Below are 19,126 nucleotides of genomic sequence, written 5' to 3'. Positions count from 1 at the left end.
GACCACTTTCAAGTCGTCACTTTTATTGTCATTTCGACCATTACTGCTGGTACAGTGCATTGTAAAAATGAGACAACGTTTTTCAGGACCATGGTGTTACATAACACAGTACAAAAAACTAGACTGAACTACGTAAAAAAAAAACACAGAAAAAAACTACACTGGACTACAGACCTAACCAGGGCTGTATAAAGTGCACAAAACAGTGCAGGCATTACAATAAGTAATAAACAAAATAATGGGGCAGTAAGGTGTCAGTCCAGGCTCTGGGTATTGAGGAGTCTGATAGCTTGGGGGAAGAAACTCACACAGTCTGGTTGTGAGAGCCCGAATGCTTCGGAGCCTTTTCCCAGACGGCAGGAGGGAGAAGAGTTTGTATGAGGGGTGCGCGGGATCCTTCATAATGCTTTTTTTAAAATTTGCAAATGCTGATTTTTATTTCGTTCAAAGACTGGCCTTTCTGACGGTTTGACCTTTACCCTGGTACTAATTCGGGGTCAGGGCGAGGCTCCTCCCATCCCTTGCAATGAGCAGAATCGGTTTGTTTCCATTAAGTTATAGTTTGTGCAATCAATTGTGGAGCGAAGTACGCTTGCGCTGATAGAGTGTGTGTTCCGAGTTGAGTGGTGTTGCAAGTTCGGGGGGTTCAGCTATGTTTGGGATGATAAAAAACTCACTGTTCAGCCAGACTGAACACAGACCCTGTCACACTGTCAGCTCAGGCACCAAGGTAAGTCGCATCGACTGTCCTGCCGATGTTACTGACTTGCCCGCACAACAGCCGCCGGAGAATTGTTGTGCAGAATTAATGACCTCCCTTCCCCCTTTCTGCAGTCTCTTGTGCCCTCCACCCCACTGCTGACTGGGGGGGGGGGGGGGGGCTGGAGCGGTGACAAGGGGCCGAGCGGTCTTTCCGACCAGGAAGAGTGTGGGCAGGGGATCGCTTCGTTTTGCTGTGTGTGTGTGTGTGTGTGTGTGTGTGTATACCCCCTCACACGGCGAGAGGCTGGAATCCGCTTCACCTTCGCAGCCCTCTGGGGGAGCCAGGAATAAATTGGGTGGGGAGCAGGGACGGGAGGACGGACAAAAGCCCCCCGGTAAACCACAGCAAAAATAAAATGCTACCCACACCCAGCAGGTCTGTGGGGAGAAACAGGGTTAAAGTTTCGTAGAGGTCGCGGACATGAATCTTAGTTTTTCCTCTCTCCGCAGAGGCTGTTTTCCTGTCCTGGCATTTCCTTGTTCTATTCTTAGATTTACGGCATTTAAAAAAAAATTCCCTCTATTGTCCAACCCGTATTGCAAAATGAATCCGCGTGAACGAGCAGCTGCTGTTGGACTTTGTGTGTTCCCTGTGTCTGTGGCTGCGTGACCCGTGATCCGAAAGTGCAACACACGCAAAATGCCGGAGGAGCTCAGCAGGTCAGGCAGAATCTGTGGAAAAGGGTCCAGTCGGGCCGAGACCCTTTATCAGGATTCTGCTGGAGCGGAATTCCGGAGTAGAGCCAGACTTGCTGATGGTGCGTGAATTGGGCCTCTCCCTCGACCTGACCCGGACTCCGAAACACAGGAGGGGCAAAGTCTTTTGATTTGCCCTTAGTTCTGCCGCTTCCATCCACAGCACTTGAGGTGCCTTGACTTGATCCCCTGCCCACACTCTTCCTGGCCGGAAAGACCGCTCGGCCCCTTGTCGCCGCGCCAGCCCCTCCCCCCCAAGTCAGCAGTGGGGTGGAGGGCACAAGAGACTGCAGAAAGGGGGAAGGGAAGTCATTAATTCTGCACAACAATTCTCCGGCGGCTGTTGTGCGGGGAAGTCAGGCATAAAGTTGCATAAACTAATGATTAATTTGCGGGAGCTGGTATCCCGGGAAGTGTCGGCAGGAGGCGGTAGTGCGCCACACAATGGCAGAGAACTTTCTGCCCTGTCCCCTCGCTGGTTCGTTTTGTCCCTCCCAAACCCTCCATCGCATTCCTTCCAATCACGGGTACCCCCCCCCCGCTCTGTACCCCCTCCTCAACCACAGGCCCTCACCGGTCGGACCATCCCACTCCCGACTCCTCGGTGACTCACTACCCTGCCCCTTCCATTGGCAGTCTGGTCCGCTCACCCACCCGCTGGTTCTGACCCCTCTGTGACCGCCAGTCCCTCAGTCTTTACTGACCGGTCACCCAATCTGCCTGCCCCACCTGTTCCCCCACTCCGCCTTGACCTATCCCTGCCACCAAATCCAATACCCCTTTAAATGTACCTCCAGGACCAGGGAACCACCAGGTTCTAGAACAGTCTCTGCACCGCTCTTGAACAGACCTCCACTGGATGATCTCCCAGTCTAACTATCACTCTAATTGTCTACCTACTCTGCGCTCTCTCTGTAAATACAACAGTATGTTCTGTTTTCCTCTGTGTTTACTTCGTAAAGACAGCAGGTGCAGGAGTAGGCCATTCAGCCCTTCGAGCCAGCACCGCCATTCACTGTGATCATGGCTGATCATCCACAATCAGTACCCCGTTCCTGCCCTCTCCCCATCCCTTGATCCCGCTATCTTTAAGAGCTCTATCTAACTCTTTCTTGAAAGCATCCAGAGAATTGGCCTCCACTGCCTTCTGAGGCAGAGCATTCCACAGATCCACCACTCTCTGGGTGAAAAAGTTTTTCCTCAACTCCGTTCTAAATGGCCTACCCCTTATTCTTAAACTGTGGCCTCTGGTTCTGGACTCCCCCAACATTGGGAACAGGCTGGAGACTAGCCTCAGCCTCCACCAGCAGGCTGGCTTGCTGTGGTGTTTGGTAACTGAAAGTTGATCTTTACAAACAATTAAAGCTCCCCAACTTCATCGCATCATCATCCCCGAGGCCTGACATGGTCACTCTGTCAGAACCTTCGAAGCAGGAGGTCACAGTAAAACTGACAGTGCCTTGGGAAGACCGGATTGGGGAAGCATTTGAACGTTAAAAAAATCAAGTACCAGGAGCTGGCAGAGCAGGAGTGGAGGGCCTATAGAGGTGGGGTGTAGAGGTTCTGCTGGCTGCCCACTGTGCAGAACCTCCTCTCTCCTTGACATTTCAGGACTGTAAAGAGAACAGCCATCGGGAGCGTCACGGAGGCTGACGAGCGAGCCTCCAGATAGCCGTGAATCAAGAGGTGAGACCCATGGACCAGTGCTGCTGGGGAGATCTGACAGAGCTCTACAAGATTGTGAGAGGCACCAATAAAGAATAACTGTTGTGCAGGGTTGAAATGTCTAGTACAAGAGGGCATGGATTGAATGTTCAGAGGGATGTGAGAGGTTTTTCATAATTTTCTAATTACAATTTATAATTTAAATTTTTATTATATTTACTTCGATTTGTACTTCAGGGAGTGCGAAGCGCAGAATCAAATATCACTGTGATGATTGTGCGCTCTTGTATCAATTGTTTGGTGACAGACTAAAGGTAACTTCTTTTACTCAGAGAGTGGTGGGATCGCTACCTGGTACGGTGGTAGAAGCAAATACATTGGAGGCTTTCAAGACTCTGGTGAAGGGTCTCGGCCTGAAACGTCATCCGTTTACTCTTTTCCAGAGGTGCTGCCTGGCCTGCTGAGCTCCTCCAGCATCTGGTGTGTGTTGCTCAGATTTCCAGCATCTGCAGGTCTCCTCTTGTTTACGAAAGGCTTTTCAGAGACGTTTGGACAGGCACAAGGATGTGAGGAAGGTGGAGGGATAAGGACATTGTGTAGGGAGGAGGGATTAGTGTTTGGACAGGCACAAGGATGTGAGGAAGGTGGAGGGATAAGGACATTGTGTAGGGAGGAGGGATTAGTGTTTGGATAGGCACATGGATGTGAGGAAGGTGGAGGGATAAGGACATTGTGTAGGGAGGAGGGATTAGTGTTTGGGTTTTTTGATTTGTTTTTAAGCTGGTTCAGCACTACATTGTGGGCTGAATGGCCTGTCTTCCTGTACTGTTCTATGTTACCCCGGCTGGGTCACCCGGGTGAGGGTGTCTGATGTGGAAAGACCTGAAACACCCGATGACCCCAGGTTACATCATCGATGATGTGTCCCAGCGCATTCTGGGATGTATCTCAGCATCGTGTAGGGAGGGAATGGTCCATCTGATAGCCCACAAGCAAAAGGTTTTCAGACTCGGTGTGCTACGGTGATTCCCATCCAAGCGATGTGGGTTTCGCACGCTGAGCCAGTGTTTAATTGCTCAGTTGCCTGTGAGAAGATGGCGGGTGAGCTGCCTTCTTGATCTGCTGCAGTCCTTGAGGGGTGGATGTGGCCGTCGTTCTGTTAGAACACAGAACAGTACAGCACAGGAACAGGCCATTCGGCCCACAATGTTGTGCTGAACCAGCTAAAAGCAAATCAAAAACACCCAAACACTAATCCCTCCTACCTACACCATGTCCATATCACTCCATCCTCCTCATATCCACATGCCTACTCAGAACGTTGAGTGAATTTATCCCCTTTGGTTCAAAAGCCTGATGGTTGAGGGGTAATAACTGTTCCTGAACCTGGTGGGGTGAGTCCTGAGGCTCCTGTACCTTCTTCCTGGTGGCAGTAGCAGGAAGGGAGCATGGCCTGGGTGGGGGGTCCCCGATGACGGATGCTGCATGTAGATGTGCTCAATAGTGGGGAGGGCTTTACCCGTGATGGGCTGTGCCGTATCCACTACTTTTTTGTAGTATCTTCTGTGCACATACACAGACCAGGCCATGATCCACCTTGATAATATACTCTCACCACACATCTGTAGAAGTTTGGCAAAGTTATGCCAATTCTTCGCAAACTTCTAAGGAAGTAGAGGAATTGCCGTGCTTTTATCGTAATTTCACTTAGACTGTCCAGACAGGTCCGCTATATGTTAACACCGAGGAATTTCAAGTGGCTGACTCTCTCCACCCCTGCTCCCACAGTGAAGGCTGGCCTGTGGACTTCTGATTTCCTTCTCCTGAAGTCAATAATCAGCTCCTTGGTCTTGCTGACATTGAGTGAGTTGTTGAGTTGTTGAGATCCTCAGCCAGATCCTCACTCTCCCTCCTCTGGGATAGGATTTGAAGGTACTGAGGCAGAGCGTAGACTGGCTTTCATGTTAGATGCGTTGAAGCAAAGAGCTTTCCGATGATCGTGCGAAGGTAAACTCTGATGTCAGAGGAGATTTAAAGCCTGATACCCTTCCTAAGGAAAAGTCAATTAATAAAACAAATTATAGAGAGTAAGAGGCCTTTACAGTCCAAGGGTGACAAAGGGTAATAGAGTAATTGATAGTTAACAGAGTGTAATTACTGAGTTTATGGTCTTATTTGGAGATATCGCACTGTAACAGGTCCTTTGGGCCAACGAGCCTGCACCGTCCAATTACTCCCTTGTGACCAATTGGCTGAACATCTTTGGCAAGTGGGAAGAAACCAAAGCACCCGGTCACAGGGAGCACATGGTCACAGGGAGAGCGCGCAAACTCCACACAGACAGCGGCGCTGTAGTAGTGTTGTGCCAACAGCTTTGCTACAGTGCTGCCCCTAAGAGTTAATGGTGCAATGTAAAAACCAAAGGAAAATGTGTTCAAGTTCAATTGAAATCCTGTGAGGTGTCAAATTCACACGGGAATTACAAGCGTTCTGTTTTAATGAGTTGTTACGTGCTGTGTGAGAGCTGTAAAGATACGAGACAGACCAAAGATGACGGCAGAGATCGCCAGTTACTGTCTTTGAGTGTATGAATGTCTTGATCTGACCCTTTCCTGACTGAGTTTTATTCTGCCCTTCGACTTTCCCCACAGGGAGAGCTGGACTATGAGGAGAGGAGGTATGACCCTGGCAACTACGCCACTGTCACCATCACTGGAAAACCATTCGACGAGAGCTCGGGCGAAGGTGCGGTGAAGCTGCTCAAATACGTCGGAGGGAGCAATGAAGGAGGTATTGGGAGAATGGAACTTCGCCCTGTATTCGCCCCATCCCAGTGACTACAGCCACAAAACAGCAACTTCGACCCATCGAACAGTACCGACCCTTTGACCCACGAGGTGCTGACACTCCACCATCAATCTAACCCTTCCCTCCTACACAGCCCACAACCCACCAGTTTTCTTTCATCCATGTTCCTATCTGAGGGTCTCTTTAAGTGTCCCTGATGTAGCAAACTCTACCACCACCCCTGGCAGTATGTTGGGGGACGGAGGGGAGAGGGGTTCCTGGTGGGTCTAGGAGCGCAGGCCGGTAGAGGGGTGTGGAGGTTGGGGTTAAGGGTAAGGTTCAGGGATGGAGGTGAGGGCTTGGAAGGGATAAGGGGGCCCTGGCAGCATGGCTGGGCCAGAGTTTGTGGCAATATGAGTCAAAGTTTGTTGGGATATGCCCAACAGAGAGATGTGGAGGTTAGGGTTAGGAATAAGGGACCTCTGACATCTCTCCTAAACTTCCCTCCACTCAGAACGCCCTGTACGTAGAGGCAGATACATTAGGGGCATTTAAGAAACCCCTAGGCACGTGGATGATAGGAAAATGGAGGGCTACATGGGAGGAAAGGACTTGGTTGGTCTTAGAGTAGGTTAAAAGGTCGGCATAGCCTTGTGGGCTGAAGGGCCTGTACTGAGCCATGAGCCGTAGATACTGTGGCCAGTGATAAAATAAAGGCAGGGGAATCGGGGCTTCTGATCAGAGATGGAGGGACACTTCGAACTGGAGGCAAAGGAGGCCGCAGACGCTGGGATCTGGAGCGGGCAACTACAAGGCAGGCACAGGGATTTTTAGAAGCATGGTTCCCTTCTGATAACTCTGTAAACAAACTTATCATACAAACCCCTAAATGCCAAAGAAACGCAAGCCAATGGAACTCAAAGGCTAACTGAAGCAGTAGCAATCAGGACCGATATAAACGCGAGCACTCCCAGGGAGAAACACCAACGACTACGTACTGAGGACGTCACCTCGACTGGTGATGAAACGTCTGCCAGCCAGACCACCCCAACATCAAAATAAAAAATCTGCTGGAGGAACTCAGTGGGTCAGCTGATGTTTCAGGTCAGGATGTCTCTGTCGTTACACACCGTGTGATATTTAAAGGCAGAAGATAGGACAGGGAAGGAGGCAGAGACTGCTGGACACTGCACTCTGTGTTATTGCACTTAAACGTACAAATTCCTTTCTGTCTTCCCCCATTTCTTTTTTTTTTATTTTTTATTATTAGTTTTTCAAAACATTTTACAAATTAAAAACCCCAAATCCAAATGAGGAACATTAAAACAGTGCAAAATTAAGCATACAATAACAATATGTTACAAAGGAAGAGAATTTAGCAAAAAAAAAACACCTAAATTAAAGACAAGTAAGCTTAGTGTCCCCCCCAAGCCCCACAACACAAGAAAAAACAACAGCAACTCCAGACCAACCACAACACAATATAGAGAGTATAAGTCAGGACAGCCAAACTCCCAGACTGTGAATACACTCAGCAACAGAGGGTAATAATGCCTTCTAACAGAAAAAAAAAGGAGCTGAAAGCAAGGGACCGAAAAGAAAAAAAAAACCCTAGTCAAGAGGAAGGTTATGAAAGTACTCGATAAAAGGTCCCCAGACCTTATGGAACTTTAGATCTGAATTGAGAACTGAATAATGAATTTTTCGAGGTCCAAACAGGCCATGATGTCGTTAAGCCATTGAGCATGAGTGGGTGGGGCAGCATCTCTCCATCTGAGGAGGATCAAGCGTCTAGCCAGGAGAGAGGCAAAGGATAATATTCGGCATTTGGTCGGACCCAGACATAAATCTGTCTCGCCCCAAAAACCAAACAGAGCAATTAAGGGGTTTGGTTCTAGGTGCTGATTCAGAATACACGATAACGTAGTGAAGACATCTTTCCAGAATTTCTCCAAGCTAGGACAGAACCAGTACATATGGATGAGAGAGGCCACGCCCCTCTTGCATTTATCACAGAGCGGACTAACGCTAGGGTAGAATCGAGATAGTTTAGATTTAGACATATGGGCTCTGAACAATCTTAAACTGTAAAAGGCAGTGGCGAGCACAAAGAGAGGTTGAGTTAACCGATTTGAGAACTGAATCCCAGCTCTCCTCAGATAAGGAGATATTTAAATCCTGCTCCCAGGCCATTTTGATTTTATCCATGGGGGCCCGTCGTAAGGCCGCTAGTTTATCTCGGATGATTGATATTCCCCCATTTCTGGCCCTCTGATTTCCACCAGCCCCAAGTTTTTTTTTGACATCGGATGGTAGGACTGGAACAGATCAGTAGATTACGAGGGAGTGAAACTATGAACTCTTATCCAAGAGGGGCTAGACTGTTTGAGTCTGTATTTTGCAGGGGCTGGTAATCTGATGAGATCCTAATGGGGGGGGGGGCTGACAGGGCAGAGTTGAGATGATTCCCCCTTGTCACAAGTTCACAAGTCAGGGGTGAGGCTACAAAGTGAGATTTTGGTCATTTAAAACCGAGCTGTGTAGAAGTTTCTTTTCTCAGACAGTGGTGGGGGGCGTCACGTGATGACATAGGATCGAGACGTTGGGAATCCAGCTCCCTCGTAAAAAGTAATGAAATAGGGTTTAAATGAAGAAGAGTTAACAAATACCTATTAACTATTTATAAGCAACTCAGGATTATCTTTTGATATGGCTCCTAAACCGAAACAGAAGAAAGCTACTACTTCAAAGACTGCGCAAATTGGCGGGGAAAAAGGCCTAACCATCTTGGCAAAGCCTCGGACTCAAGTTGGATCTCCTCCCGGTGAAGTGCATGGCACTTCTGATGATGCGGGACAGGAAGTTGCAGCAATGTCGGCGGTCTCTAAGAAGAAACGGCAAGAACAACGCATGCGCGGAAGTATGCATAAACAGATATTAACAAAAATACAAATCCCAACTACGGCTGGAAGTGAAATTGGAAGTGAATCGGAAGTAGAAACAGATTCTTTGGGAAATTCAGTGGAAGATGAAGAGGAAAAGAAGGAAGAGATTAAAGGAGACATAAAAGATATCCTGATATATATGACGAATTAATTAAAAGCTGTAAGAACAGATATAAGAAGGATGCAGAATAAACTCGATAATGTGGTGGAAAAACAAAAGAAGATGGATAATAAAGTTAAAGAGATGGAAGTAAAAGTGGAAGAAAACACGGAAAGAATAGATAAGATAGAAGACAATAATCTTGCCTGGACAGCAGAAAGAAAAGGGATGTTGGAAAAAATAGATGCGCTTGAGTACTCTAGTAGACGAAATAATATTAAAATTGTTGGTCTTATGGAAGGTACAGAGGGAGAAAATCCAATAAAATTCTTTCAAGAATGGATTCTGAAAATTTTGGAAATGAAAGAAGGAAGTCAGGTAATTGAAATTGAAAGAGCACACAGAGCTTTAAGACCCTCAACAGGATCAAAATCCAAGATCAATTTTGATAAAATGCTTAAGGTACCAAGATAAAGAAATGATCTTGAAGGCAGCTACTCAAGGTGCTAAAAAGAGAAATGGGCCGTTGATAATAGAAGGGAAAAGAGTTTTTTTTTTAATCCAGACATAAGTTACAATCTTCTGAAGAGGTGGAAGGAATTTAATCCAGTGAAAAAATCTTTATGGGAAAAGGGCTATAAATTTTTATTGAGCTACCCAGCAAAATTGATCATTTTCCTGGATAACGAAGAAAGAAGTTTTTTTGTTGACTACCGGAAAGTGGAGAAATTTGTACAAGAATTACCTGATGTCCATGAAGAGCAGTAAAGAATTATAGAAATGAAATGGACTAATGATGAAGACTGAAACAAGGTTGGACTTGATGGACATTTATAAGGAAAAAAGAATAGTCAAGGAGTATTAATTGGGAATAGAGACAATAATTATTTTCTTTTTTTTCTTCACTAATTTTTTTTTTTGCAGGGGAGCTGGGGGAGCTCCTGATCGATAGCTGCGAGTTTCACATGTACAATCATGGCGATTGCCATGACCCGTAAAATGGGGGGGGGTAATGTTGTGTTCTTATTATTCGCAACATGGATAAGGAGGAATTGATTTATAGATGGAGATTTAATTCAATTTTATTAAAACGTCAAGATTTTTGTGATTTTATGAAAAAAATTCAATTTTTTTTGGATACAAATCTACATTCAGTTGAGGATAAAATTGTATTATGGGAAGTGATGAAAGCATATTTAAGGGGTCAGATTATGTTATACATCTAAAATTAAGAAGGAATAAGCAGTAGAAATAGATCAATTGGAAAAAGATATCATAAAGTTAGAAAAAGAATCTCAAAGATATATGACAGAAGAAAAACAAAGACAACTTGTTAATAAAAAACTACAATATAATACACTCCAGACATATCGTACAGAAAAAGTAATTATGAGAAAACAGAAATATTATGAATTAGGTGAAAGATCACATAAAATTCTTGCTTGGCAGTTGAAAACAGAACAGATTTCTAAAACAATAAATGCAATTAGAACAAGTGTAAATAAGGTTACTTATAAGCCTTTAGAAATTAATGAAACTTTAAAAAAAATTTATACTGAACTATTTCAATCAAAATCACAAAATAAGATTGCTGAGATAGATAAATTTTTATCACAAATAACCCTTCCAAAATTAAATTTGGAAGAACAGAAAGGATTAGATAGGCCCTTTACATTAAAAGAGGTTGAAGAAGCTTTAGGATCACTTCAGAGTAATAAATCCCCAGGAGAAGATGGTTTTCCTCCTGAATTTTATAAAAAATGTTAAAGATTTATTAATTCCTCCTTTTATGGAATTAATATACCAAGTGGAAAGAATGCATAAACTCCCACAATCTTTTTTATACAGCGATCATAACTGTATTGCCAAAAAAAGATAGAGATCCTTTAAAACCAACATCATATAGGCCTATTTCTTTGTTGAATACAAATTATAAAATACTAGCAAAAATTTTATCTAATAGAGTATCTAAATATTTACCAAAATTAATACATATGGATCAAACAGGTTTTATTAAAAACAATCAATGGATAATATAATCCGGTTACCTAGTATAATTAATTTGGCACAAAAAAGAGAGGAAATGAGTGCGGCAGTTGCTTTGGATGCAGAAAAAGCATTTGATAGATTGAAATGGGATTTTTTATTTAAGGTATTGGAAAAATATGAGTTAGGAAAATCTTTTATACAATGGATTAAAACTTTAAATACTAATCCTCAAGCTAAAGTAGTTACAAATAGTCAGATTTCAACACCATTTTGCTTAACCAGGTCAACTAGACAAGGCTGCCCATTATCACCTGCTTTATTTGTATTGGCAATAGAACCATTAGCTGAATTAATTAGAACAGATTCAGACATTGGGGGCTTTAGAGTTAATCAAGAAGAATATAGATTAATTTATTTGCTGATGATGTTTTGATTTATTTAACAAACCCATTGCAATCTTTGCAAAGATTATCTTTTAGATTGGAAGAATATGGGAAAGTATCAGGGTATAAAGTAAATTGGGATAAAAGTGAAATTTTACCCCTTACCAAAGGAAATTATAATCAATGTCGATTAGTAACTCAATTTCGATGGTCAATAAACGGGATAAAATATTTAGGTATTAGAGTTGATAATGATGTAAAAAATTTATATAAACAAAATTATTTGCCATTATTAAAATAAATAAAAGAGGATCTTGATAAATGGATGATGTTACCAATAACATTAATAGGTAGAGTTAATGCTGTAAAAATGAATATATTTCCTAGATTGCAATATTTATTTCAAACTTTACCAATACAATTACCTCAGAAGTTTTTTCAAGAACTGAATAAATATGTAAGGAAATTTCTTTGGAAAGGAAAAATGTCAAGAATATCATTGGAAAAATTGACATGGAAATTTGATTTAGGAGGGTTACAACTTCCAAATTTTAAGAATTATTATAAAGCAAATCAACTTAGATTTATTGCGTCTTTTTTTGAAGAAGAAAAACCGGCATGGATTAGAATAGAATTAGCTAAGATAGGAGAAAATATACCAGAAGATTTCATATATAAATGGGAATCCAAATGGATACGGGAAAAAAAGAATCTCCTATATTAAAACACTTGATTGATTTATGGAATAAGGTAAATATGGACGATGAGATAAAAAAATCTTTATTAGCAAAAAGAACTTTAATTCAAAATAGGCTTATTCCTTTTACAATGGATAATAAACTTTTACATAATTGGTTCCAAAATGGGATTAAATATATAGGTGATTGTTTTGAAAGAGGTATATTGATGTCGTTTGATCAATTAAAAAATAAATATAAAATATCAAGTAACACTCTTTTCTGTTATTTTCAATTAAAAGCCTATTTACGAGAAAAGCTGGGTCAAACAATGTTGATACCAAAACCTAGTGAAATAGAAATATTAATTCAGAAAGGAAAAATTAAAAAATTTACATCTTGTATGTATAATTTGATTCAAAATCAGACAATTAAATCAGGAATTCATAAATCAAGACAAAAATGGGAATCTGATTTGAATGTTAAAATTGATGGAAGAAACTGGTCGAGATTATGTTCTGATAGTATGAGAAATACAATAAATGTTCGACTTAGATTAATACAATATAATTTTTTACATCAATTATATATAACACCACAGAAAATAAATAGATTAAATTTAAATATGTCTGACCAATGTTTTTGATGTAATCAAGAAATTGGTACTTTTTTTCATTCTACTTGGTCTTGTTATAAAATTCAACCATTTTGGATAAATCTAAGACTTTTATTGGAACAAATTACTGGAGTACAACTCCCACATAATCCAATATTATTTTTATTAGGAGACATTGAAGGGACAATAAGAAACTTAAATTGAATACGTATCAGAAAAAACTTATAAAAATTGCATTGGCAGTAGCCAAAAAAGTTATCGCAGTTACTTGGAAATCTGATTTATATTTAACTATGGATCATTGGAATAATGAAATACATAATTGTATTCCACTTGAAAAAATTAAGTATAATCTAAGAAATGAATATGATATATTTTTGAAAATTTGGTTCCCATACTTACAAAAGATAGGATTAAATACATAGATCCTTTGAAGATAAAATTATAAAGTAATTGGGGAAAGTAAAAATAAATATCAAAATTATTTTGAACTCCATGGAGCATGTGGGGATCCTCCGATATCCAGGCACTCTTTCTTTTTTTTTTCTTTCTTTAGATAAGGGTTAAGGGGGGGGGAGGGTTAATATTATTTTTCTTACTATTTTATCATCACATTTATTCTTTGTAATCTCTAAAATTTAATAAATAAATAATTAATAATTGGGGGATAAAGACGGTGGTGAATCCCTGGAATTCTCTGCCTCGGAGATTTATTTAAGGTTGAGATCAATAAATATTTGGATCAAGGAGCTGAGGACCTTGGAAACTGCACAGAAGGGGAGTTCAAAGTAAAATTCATTATCACAGTACAGGAGTCTAAAGACTCACACTCAGCGATACAGGAACAGCTTCCTCCCCTTTACCATCCGATTACTGAAAGGACATTGAACCCATGAACAACACATCACTTTCTTTGCACTGTACTGCTGTGCAAAAACAGCAAATTGCACGATATTTGTCAGTGATATTTAACCTGAGCTGTATGCTGCCTTGAGATTCCTTTTCCTGCGGGCAAAATTCCAGAACAGAGTGTATGAGGAAAGTCTTACATAAACTGGCAAATAGCCAACGTGCAAAGGAAGGCAAACTGTGCTAATGAAAGATAATACTGAGAGCAGGAGTTGTAAAGAGTCTCAAAGTGGGTCTGTAGTTTTGTAGAATCAGTTTGGAATTGTGGTGACTGACGTTATCTCTCTGATGGTTGCACTTATGGAGTGTAACAGAGTTGTGACCAGAATAGATCGGCCAAGACCATATCAAAAGGCAGCGCAGTCTTGAGGAGCCGAGTGGCCTACTCCCCCCCGCCGCGTTTTCTTCTGTTCTTGCAATGGATTTGAAGAATTGTTCTGGTTTCTTTCCACGTCTCAAAGGTGAGCTGGTTGGTCACTGTAATTTCCCCCACCGCCAAGAGGACCACACAACCTTGTCGTTGGGTTTGGAGACAGTACGAAAACCGAGAGGAAGCTACTGACACGATGAAGGAAGCCATGGACACCGCCAGAGATAGAAGACCTTCATCGCTGTCCTAAGCTGCAGTGCGGTACTGGGCAGTGAGTAAGTAATTTTCCCAAGGAGGTAGGTAGGTAGGAGCATAAGGTGAGAGACAGTAGGTTACAGGTAAGTTACCCCAGTGGGAGAGAATATGTTCTGGGAGAATGGGGTTGGTGGGAATGCTCTGGGAGCCTGAATGGAAGATGTCCTTCTTCTGAGTTAGAAGGGAAGGTTCAGCCTCGAGCTGCCTGGGGTTAAGTGTCTAAACGTCCACTGCTCTTCCGTAGGTCTGCAGTTAGGAATGACTGCCCCGGTCAGCATGAAAGTCCACCCAAGTGAGGATGGCAGCCTGCAGCCCTCCATCGAGGTCCAAGTTCGCATCCCCAGCAAATTCCAGGAGAACGCTCCCAAGCCAACGGATGAGAGCATCGAGATCAAGCGGCTGGAGGAGTTCACGGTCTACTCAACGTGAGTAGGTGGGGATTATGGCTGAACAGGTCGGCGCCGTGACTGCTGGTCTCCAGTCCGACTGGCCTTGGGGGGGGGGGGGGGGGGGCTGGAATTCAGCCGGGGAGGGGGAGGGACTGGGTGGGATTTCTCACTTACCGAGGTCACCAGCATCTGTCGGTAAATGGGGACAGGCTTACACTTGTCTGTGATGCCAGGGATCTGGGTTTGAGGTGGCGGGCTGTTCGGCCATATCGCATGTGAGGAGTCCCTCCCTCAGTGCCAGAAGGCGAGGGACACCTACAGATGCTCTGCCTCCTCTGCCCCCCCCCCCCCACTCAGATGGCCCAGTTGGCTGGAGGAGGCTGCTTTGGCCCACCTCCTACCAGCCAGTGGTCAGAGCAGGAGGTGAAGTTTTTCCCGAGCAGGGCATGGAGGAGACCTGCGTTCCCATAGCACCTTTCACCACAGGATGTCCCAGTACCCTTAACAACCAATCAAGTAATCAAGTGGCATTAGAACCAACAGCCAGTTAATCTCCAGAAAGACTCCACAAGCATTAATGTGAAAGTGATGAGAACAGGCTGAGCAAACTCGGCCTTTTCTCCTTGGAGCGATGGAGGAAGAGAGGTGACCTGACAGAGGTGTACAAGATGATGAGGGGTATTGATCGTGTGGATAGCCAGAGGCTTTTTCCCAGGGCTGAAGTGGCAAACACGAGGGGGGGGGGGTTTAGTTTTCAGGTGCTTGGAAGTAGGCACAAGGGAGATGTTAGAAGTAAGTTTTTCACGCAGATGGTGGGTACATGGAATGCACTGCCAGTAACGGTGGTGAGGGTGGATACAATAGGACCTTTTGAGAGACTCTTAGATAGGTACACGGGGCTTAGAAAAACAGACGGCTATGTGGTAGGATGGTTCTAGGCAGTTTCTAGAATACGTTACCATATTGTGGGTCAAAGGGCCTGTAATGTGCTGTAAATGACCATGTTCTATGTTCTAAGCTGAGCTGTGGTAGGTTGATGAAATGAAATTAGCCCAGGATCTCAGAGACAGTTTCCCTCTAGAATAGTGTTGGAGGATTTAACACCTTCCTGGGTGAGAAGATGCGTGTCAGATATAGTTAATGTTTAAATGTTCAGGGAGAAACAAGTAATCTCTACAAAGGTTAATTACAGATATAAAGCACAAAATGATTGTTTGCATAATTACTCACCCCCTTCAAGTCAGTATTTAGCAGATGCACCTTTGGAAGCAATCACAGCCTTGACTCTGTGTGGATGGGTCTCCATCAGCTTTGCACATATAGACTCTGCAATTTTTCCACATTCTCCTTTACAAAACTGCTCAAGCTCTGTCAGATTGCATGTGGGGATGGTGAGTGAACAGCCCTTTTCAAGTCCAGCCACAAATTCTCAATTGGATTGAGGTCTGGACTGTGACTTGGCCACAACAGGAGATTAACTGTTGTTTTTAAGCCATTCCTGTGTAGCTTTGGCTTTATGCTTGGGGTCACTGTCTTGTTGGAAAACAAATCTTCTCCCAAGCCGCATTTCTCTTGCAGACTGCATCAGGTTTTCCTCTAGAATTTCCCTGTATTTTGCTGCATTGATTTTACCCTCTACCTTCACAAGCCTTCCAGGGCCTGCTGCAGTGAAGCATCCCCACAGCATGATGCAGCCACCACCATGCTTCATGGTAGGGATGGTGTGTTTTTGATGATGTGCGGTGTTTGGCTTACACCAAACATAGAGTTTAGTCTGATGGCCAGAAAGCTTAATTTTGGCTTCATCAGACCAGAGAACTTTCTTCCAGTTGACTTCAGAGTCTCCACATGCCTCCTGGCAAACTCTAGCTGAGATTTCATGTGAGCTTTTTTCAACAGTAGCTTTCTCTTTGCCACTCTCCCATAAAGCTGTGACTGGAGAAGCACCCAGGCAACATTTGTTGTATGCCCAGTCTCTCCCATCTCAGCCACTGAAGCTTGTGACTCCTCCAGAGTTGTCACAGGTCTCTTGGTGACCTCCTTAACTAGTCCCCTTCTTGCACGGTCACTCAGTTTTTGAGGACAGCCTGCTCTGGGCAGATTTACAGCTGTGCCATAACCTTTCCACTTCTTGATGATTGATTTAACTGTGTTCCAAGGGATATTCAGTGACTTGGAAATTCTCTTGTATTCATCTCCTGACTTTAAAATAACCTTTTCGTTGAGTTGCTTGGAGTGATCTTTTGTTTGCCTGGTGTAGCTTTCGCCAGGATACTGACTCACCAGCAGTTGGACCTTCCAGATACGGGTGTATTTTTACTACAATCAATTGATACACCTTGACTGCACACAGGTTTACATATAGCCAGTTAATACCTTAACTAATTATGTGACTTCTAAAAGCAATTGGCTGCACCAGTGATGTTTTGGTGCGTCATGTTGAAGGGGGTGGGTGGTGAATACTTAGCAATCAATTATTTTGTGTTTTACATTTCTAAATAATTTAGAATACTTTGTAGAGATTGGTTTTTGCTTTGACACAAAAGAGTCTTTTTCTGTTGATCAGTGTCAAAAAAGCCAAACTAAATCCACTGTGATTCAATGTTGTAAAACAATAAAACACGAAGACTTCCAAGGAGGTTGGATACTTTTTATAGGCACTGTAATCTGATCTGTGCCTGTGGAGAACTGTGACTGGCATGTACACCGCATGATGGGCGGTGTAGCGGAATAATCACTCTGTGGCTGACCCCGGGAGTGTTTGATGGTACCGTGTAGAGGAATAATCTCTCTGTGTCTGACCCCGGGAGTGTGTGATGTGACGGTGTGGAGGGAGATTCACTCTGTGTCTGACACAGGGAGTGTGTGTTGGGCGGTGTAGAGGAATAATCACTCCGTGTCTGACCCCGGGAGTTTGTGAAGGGTCCAGGAGCTTCTCGGTGGTAGACAGCTGCCCTCGGCTGCCGAGGCAACGGTATTTCACGGGTCTCGGCCTGAAATGGCGGCTGTTTATTCCTCTCCATAACCCGCTGAGCTCCTCGTGCGCAGGAGAGACTCCTCCCCTGTTGTTTGTCCCTGCAGGCAGTTCGGTGGCTACGCCAAAGAGGCCCAGTTCGTCGAGTGTGCGGCAAAGCTGCGGGCTGCGCTGGGCAATGCCGTGCCCTACCATCACGACTTCTACTACTGCGTCGGCTATGACCCTCCCATGAAGCCCATCGGCAGGAGGAATGAAGTGTGGTTTTTGAAGAGGGACGATGGGGGTTTGGGTGTGCAGCCGAATTCACAGTGAGTGGAGCTCCTGTGCCTTGAGATGTCCCGGGGGGGGGGGGGGGGTAAGCTGAGACAGATCATTGGTCACCGAATGGGGGGAGAGAAGTGTCTCACTGAATAGAGCTAATCCTCAGGGTTCATCAAGATGGCTGAGTTTGTCATCGAAACATCAGCTATAATCAATTCTTGTTACAATCGATACCTTTCCTTGGTGAAAGCCCAAGAAAAGTGTATTCTCTTCTCTGAAAGCACTAGATCCTTTTTATAATTAACTTTGTCGTGAGTAGCAAGAACACTGAAATGCAAACTGCCTTTCAAGCAGTAGTTATGTGAAATGTACTCACTTGCAAAGTTTTGTTGTGATCACTACTCCCCTTTTGAACTAATCCTCAGAATAAACTATTATCATAAGCATGGATGTGTTGTGGCTTCTGTTTGTATCGATTATGTTATCTTTGCAGTGTGTGAGGAGGCACATCTACCCCCTCACCGGAACGCTTTGGAAACGGAGCAGGAAGAGGGGAAGGGGATACAGTTAAAGTCAAGTTTATCATCACGTGCACGACCGTGTGTACCGTGCGCTGCAATGAAAAACTTACCTGAAGCAGCACCATGGTCATGTCGCAGCTCATAAGCAAAAAACGAATTAAACAAGCTGCTTCCAACACTACCTCTGTAAAGGTTTGTTAGGGGGGTTTGATGCCAAGCCGAACCTTGGACCAGAAAGAGCACAATCAGGACCAAAGTCCACTTTAGTGCAGAGTGATCAAAGTAGTCTTACAGTTGTGTCGGTTGATTCAAGAACCGGAAATAAATGTTCATGAACCTGGTGGTGTGGAGCTTCAGACTTAGTAACCTCCTGCACGATGGTAACTGTGTGTTAATGGCCTGGCCTGGGCAGTGGGGATCTTCGATGATGGACACTGTCTTCTTGAGGTAGTGCCTCCCGTAGATACTGTCAGTGGAAGGGAGGGATTTGCCTGTGATGATTCGAGCAGAGCCCACGGCTTCTTACATTCCTGCGCATTAGAATTGCTGTACCAGACCATGGTGTGGCCATTCAGGACCCTTCCAACACTACATCTGTAAGTTTGTTTGGACTGTCTGACGCCAAGCTGGGTCTCCTCAGTCTCCTGAGAAACTGATCGCGACTGTTTACAGACAGGTGATTAGATATTTTAACACCTCAGGATTTGAACCTGCCACTGCCAATCTGCTACTGCAGACTGGCAAATATTTGCCACCTTTCCCCTTCTGAGGAGTGTGGTTATACCCGACACCCATCGGGTGAGCAGAGCCAGTTAGACCGAGGG

General features: G+C 43.9%; 1 protein-coding gene across 1 annotated transcript; it reads left to right on the top strand.

The window, feature by feature from the left end:
- Positions 1–551: 551 nt before the first annotated feature.
- LOC132382988 (heme-binding protein 1-like) lies at positions 552–18,227 on the top strand. Its single transcript, XM_059953640.1, has 4 exons — positions 552–730; positions 5,775–5,913; positions 14,399–14,579; positions 17,625–18,227. Exons 1-4 carry the CDS (start codon positions 653–655, stop codon positions 17,830–17,832), a joined length of 606 nt encoding a protein of 201 aa, XP_059809623.1. The 5' UTR covers positions 552–652; the 3' UTR covers positions 17,833–18,227.
- Positions 18,228–19,126: the final 899 nt, after the last annotated feature.

The sequence above is a fragment of the Hypanus sabinus genome, chromosome 29 (assembly GCF_030144855.1).
Source record: "Hypanus sabinus isolate sHypSab1 chromosome 29, sHypSab1.hap1, whole genome shotgun sequence".
NCBI lineage: Eukaryota > Metazoa > Chordata > Chondrichthyes > Myliobatiformes > Dasyatidae > Hypanus > Hypanus sabinus.
Note: the sequence above shows the minus strand (reverse complement) of the source record. Positions and strands in the feature narration are given on the sequence as shown.

Coding starts and splice junctions, on each gene's coding strand:
- LOC132382988 (XM_059953640.1), top strand. CDS start 653: ATGTTTGGGATGATAAAAAACTCACTGTTCAGCCAGACTGAACACAGA. Junction 731..5,774: donor CTGTCAGCTCAGGCACCAAG/GTAAGTCGCATC, acceptor CTTTCCCCACAG/GGAGAGCTGGACTATGAGGA. Junction 14,580..17,624: donor GAGTTCACGGTCTACTCAAC/GTGAGTAGGTGG, acceptor TTGTCCCTGCAG/GCAGTTCGGTGGCTACGCCA.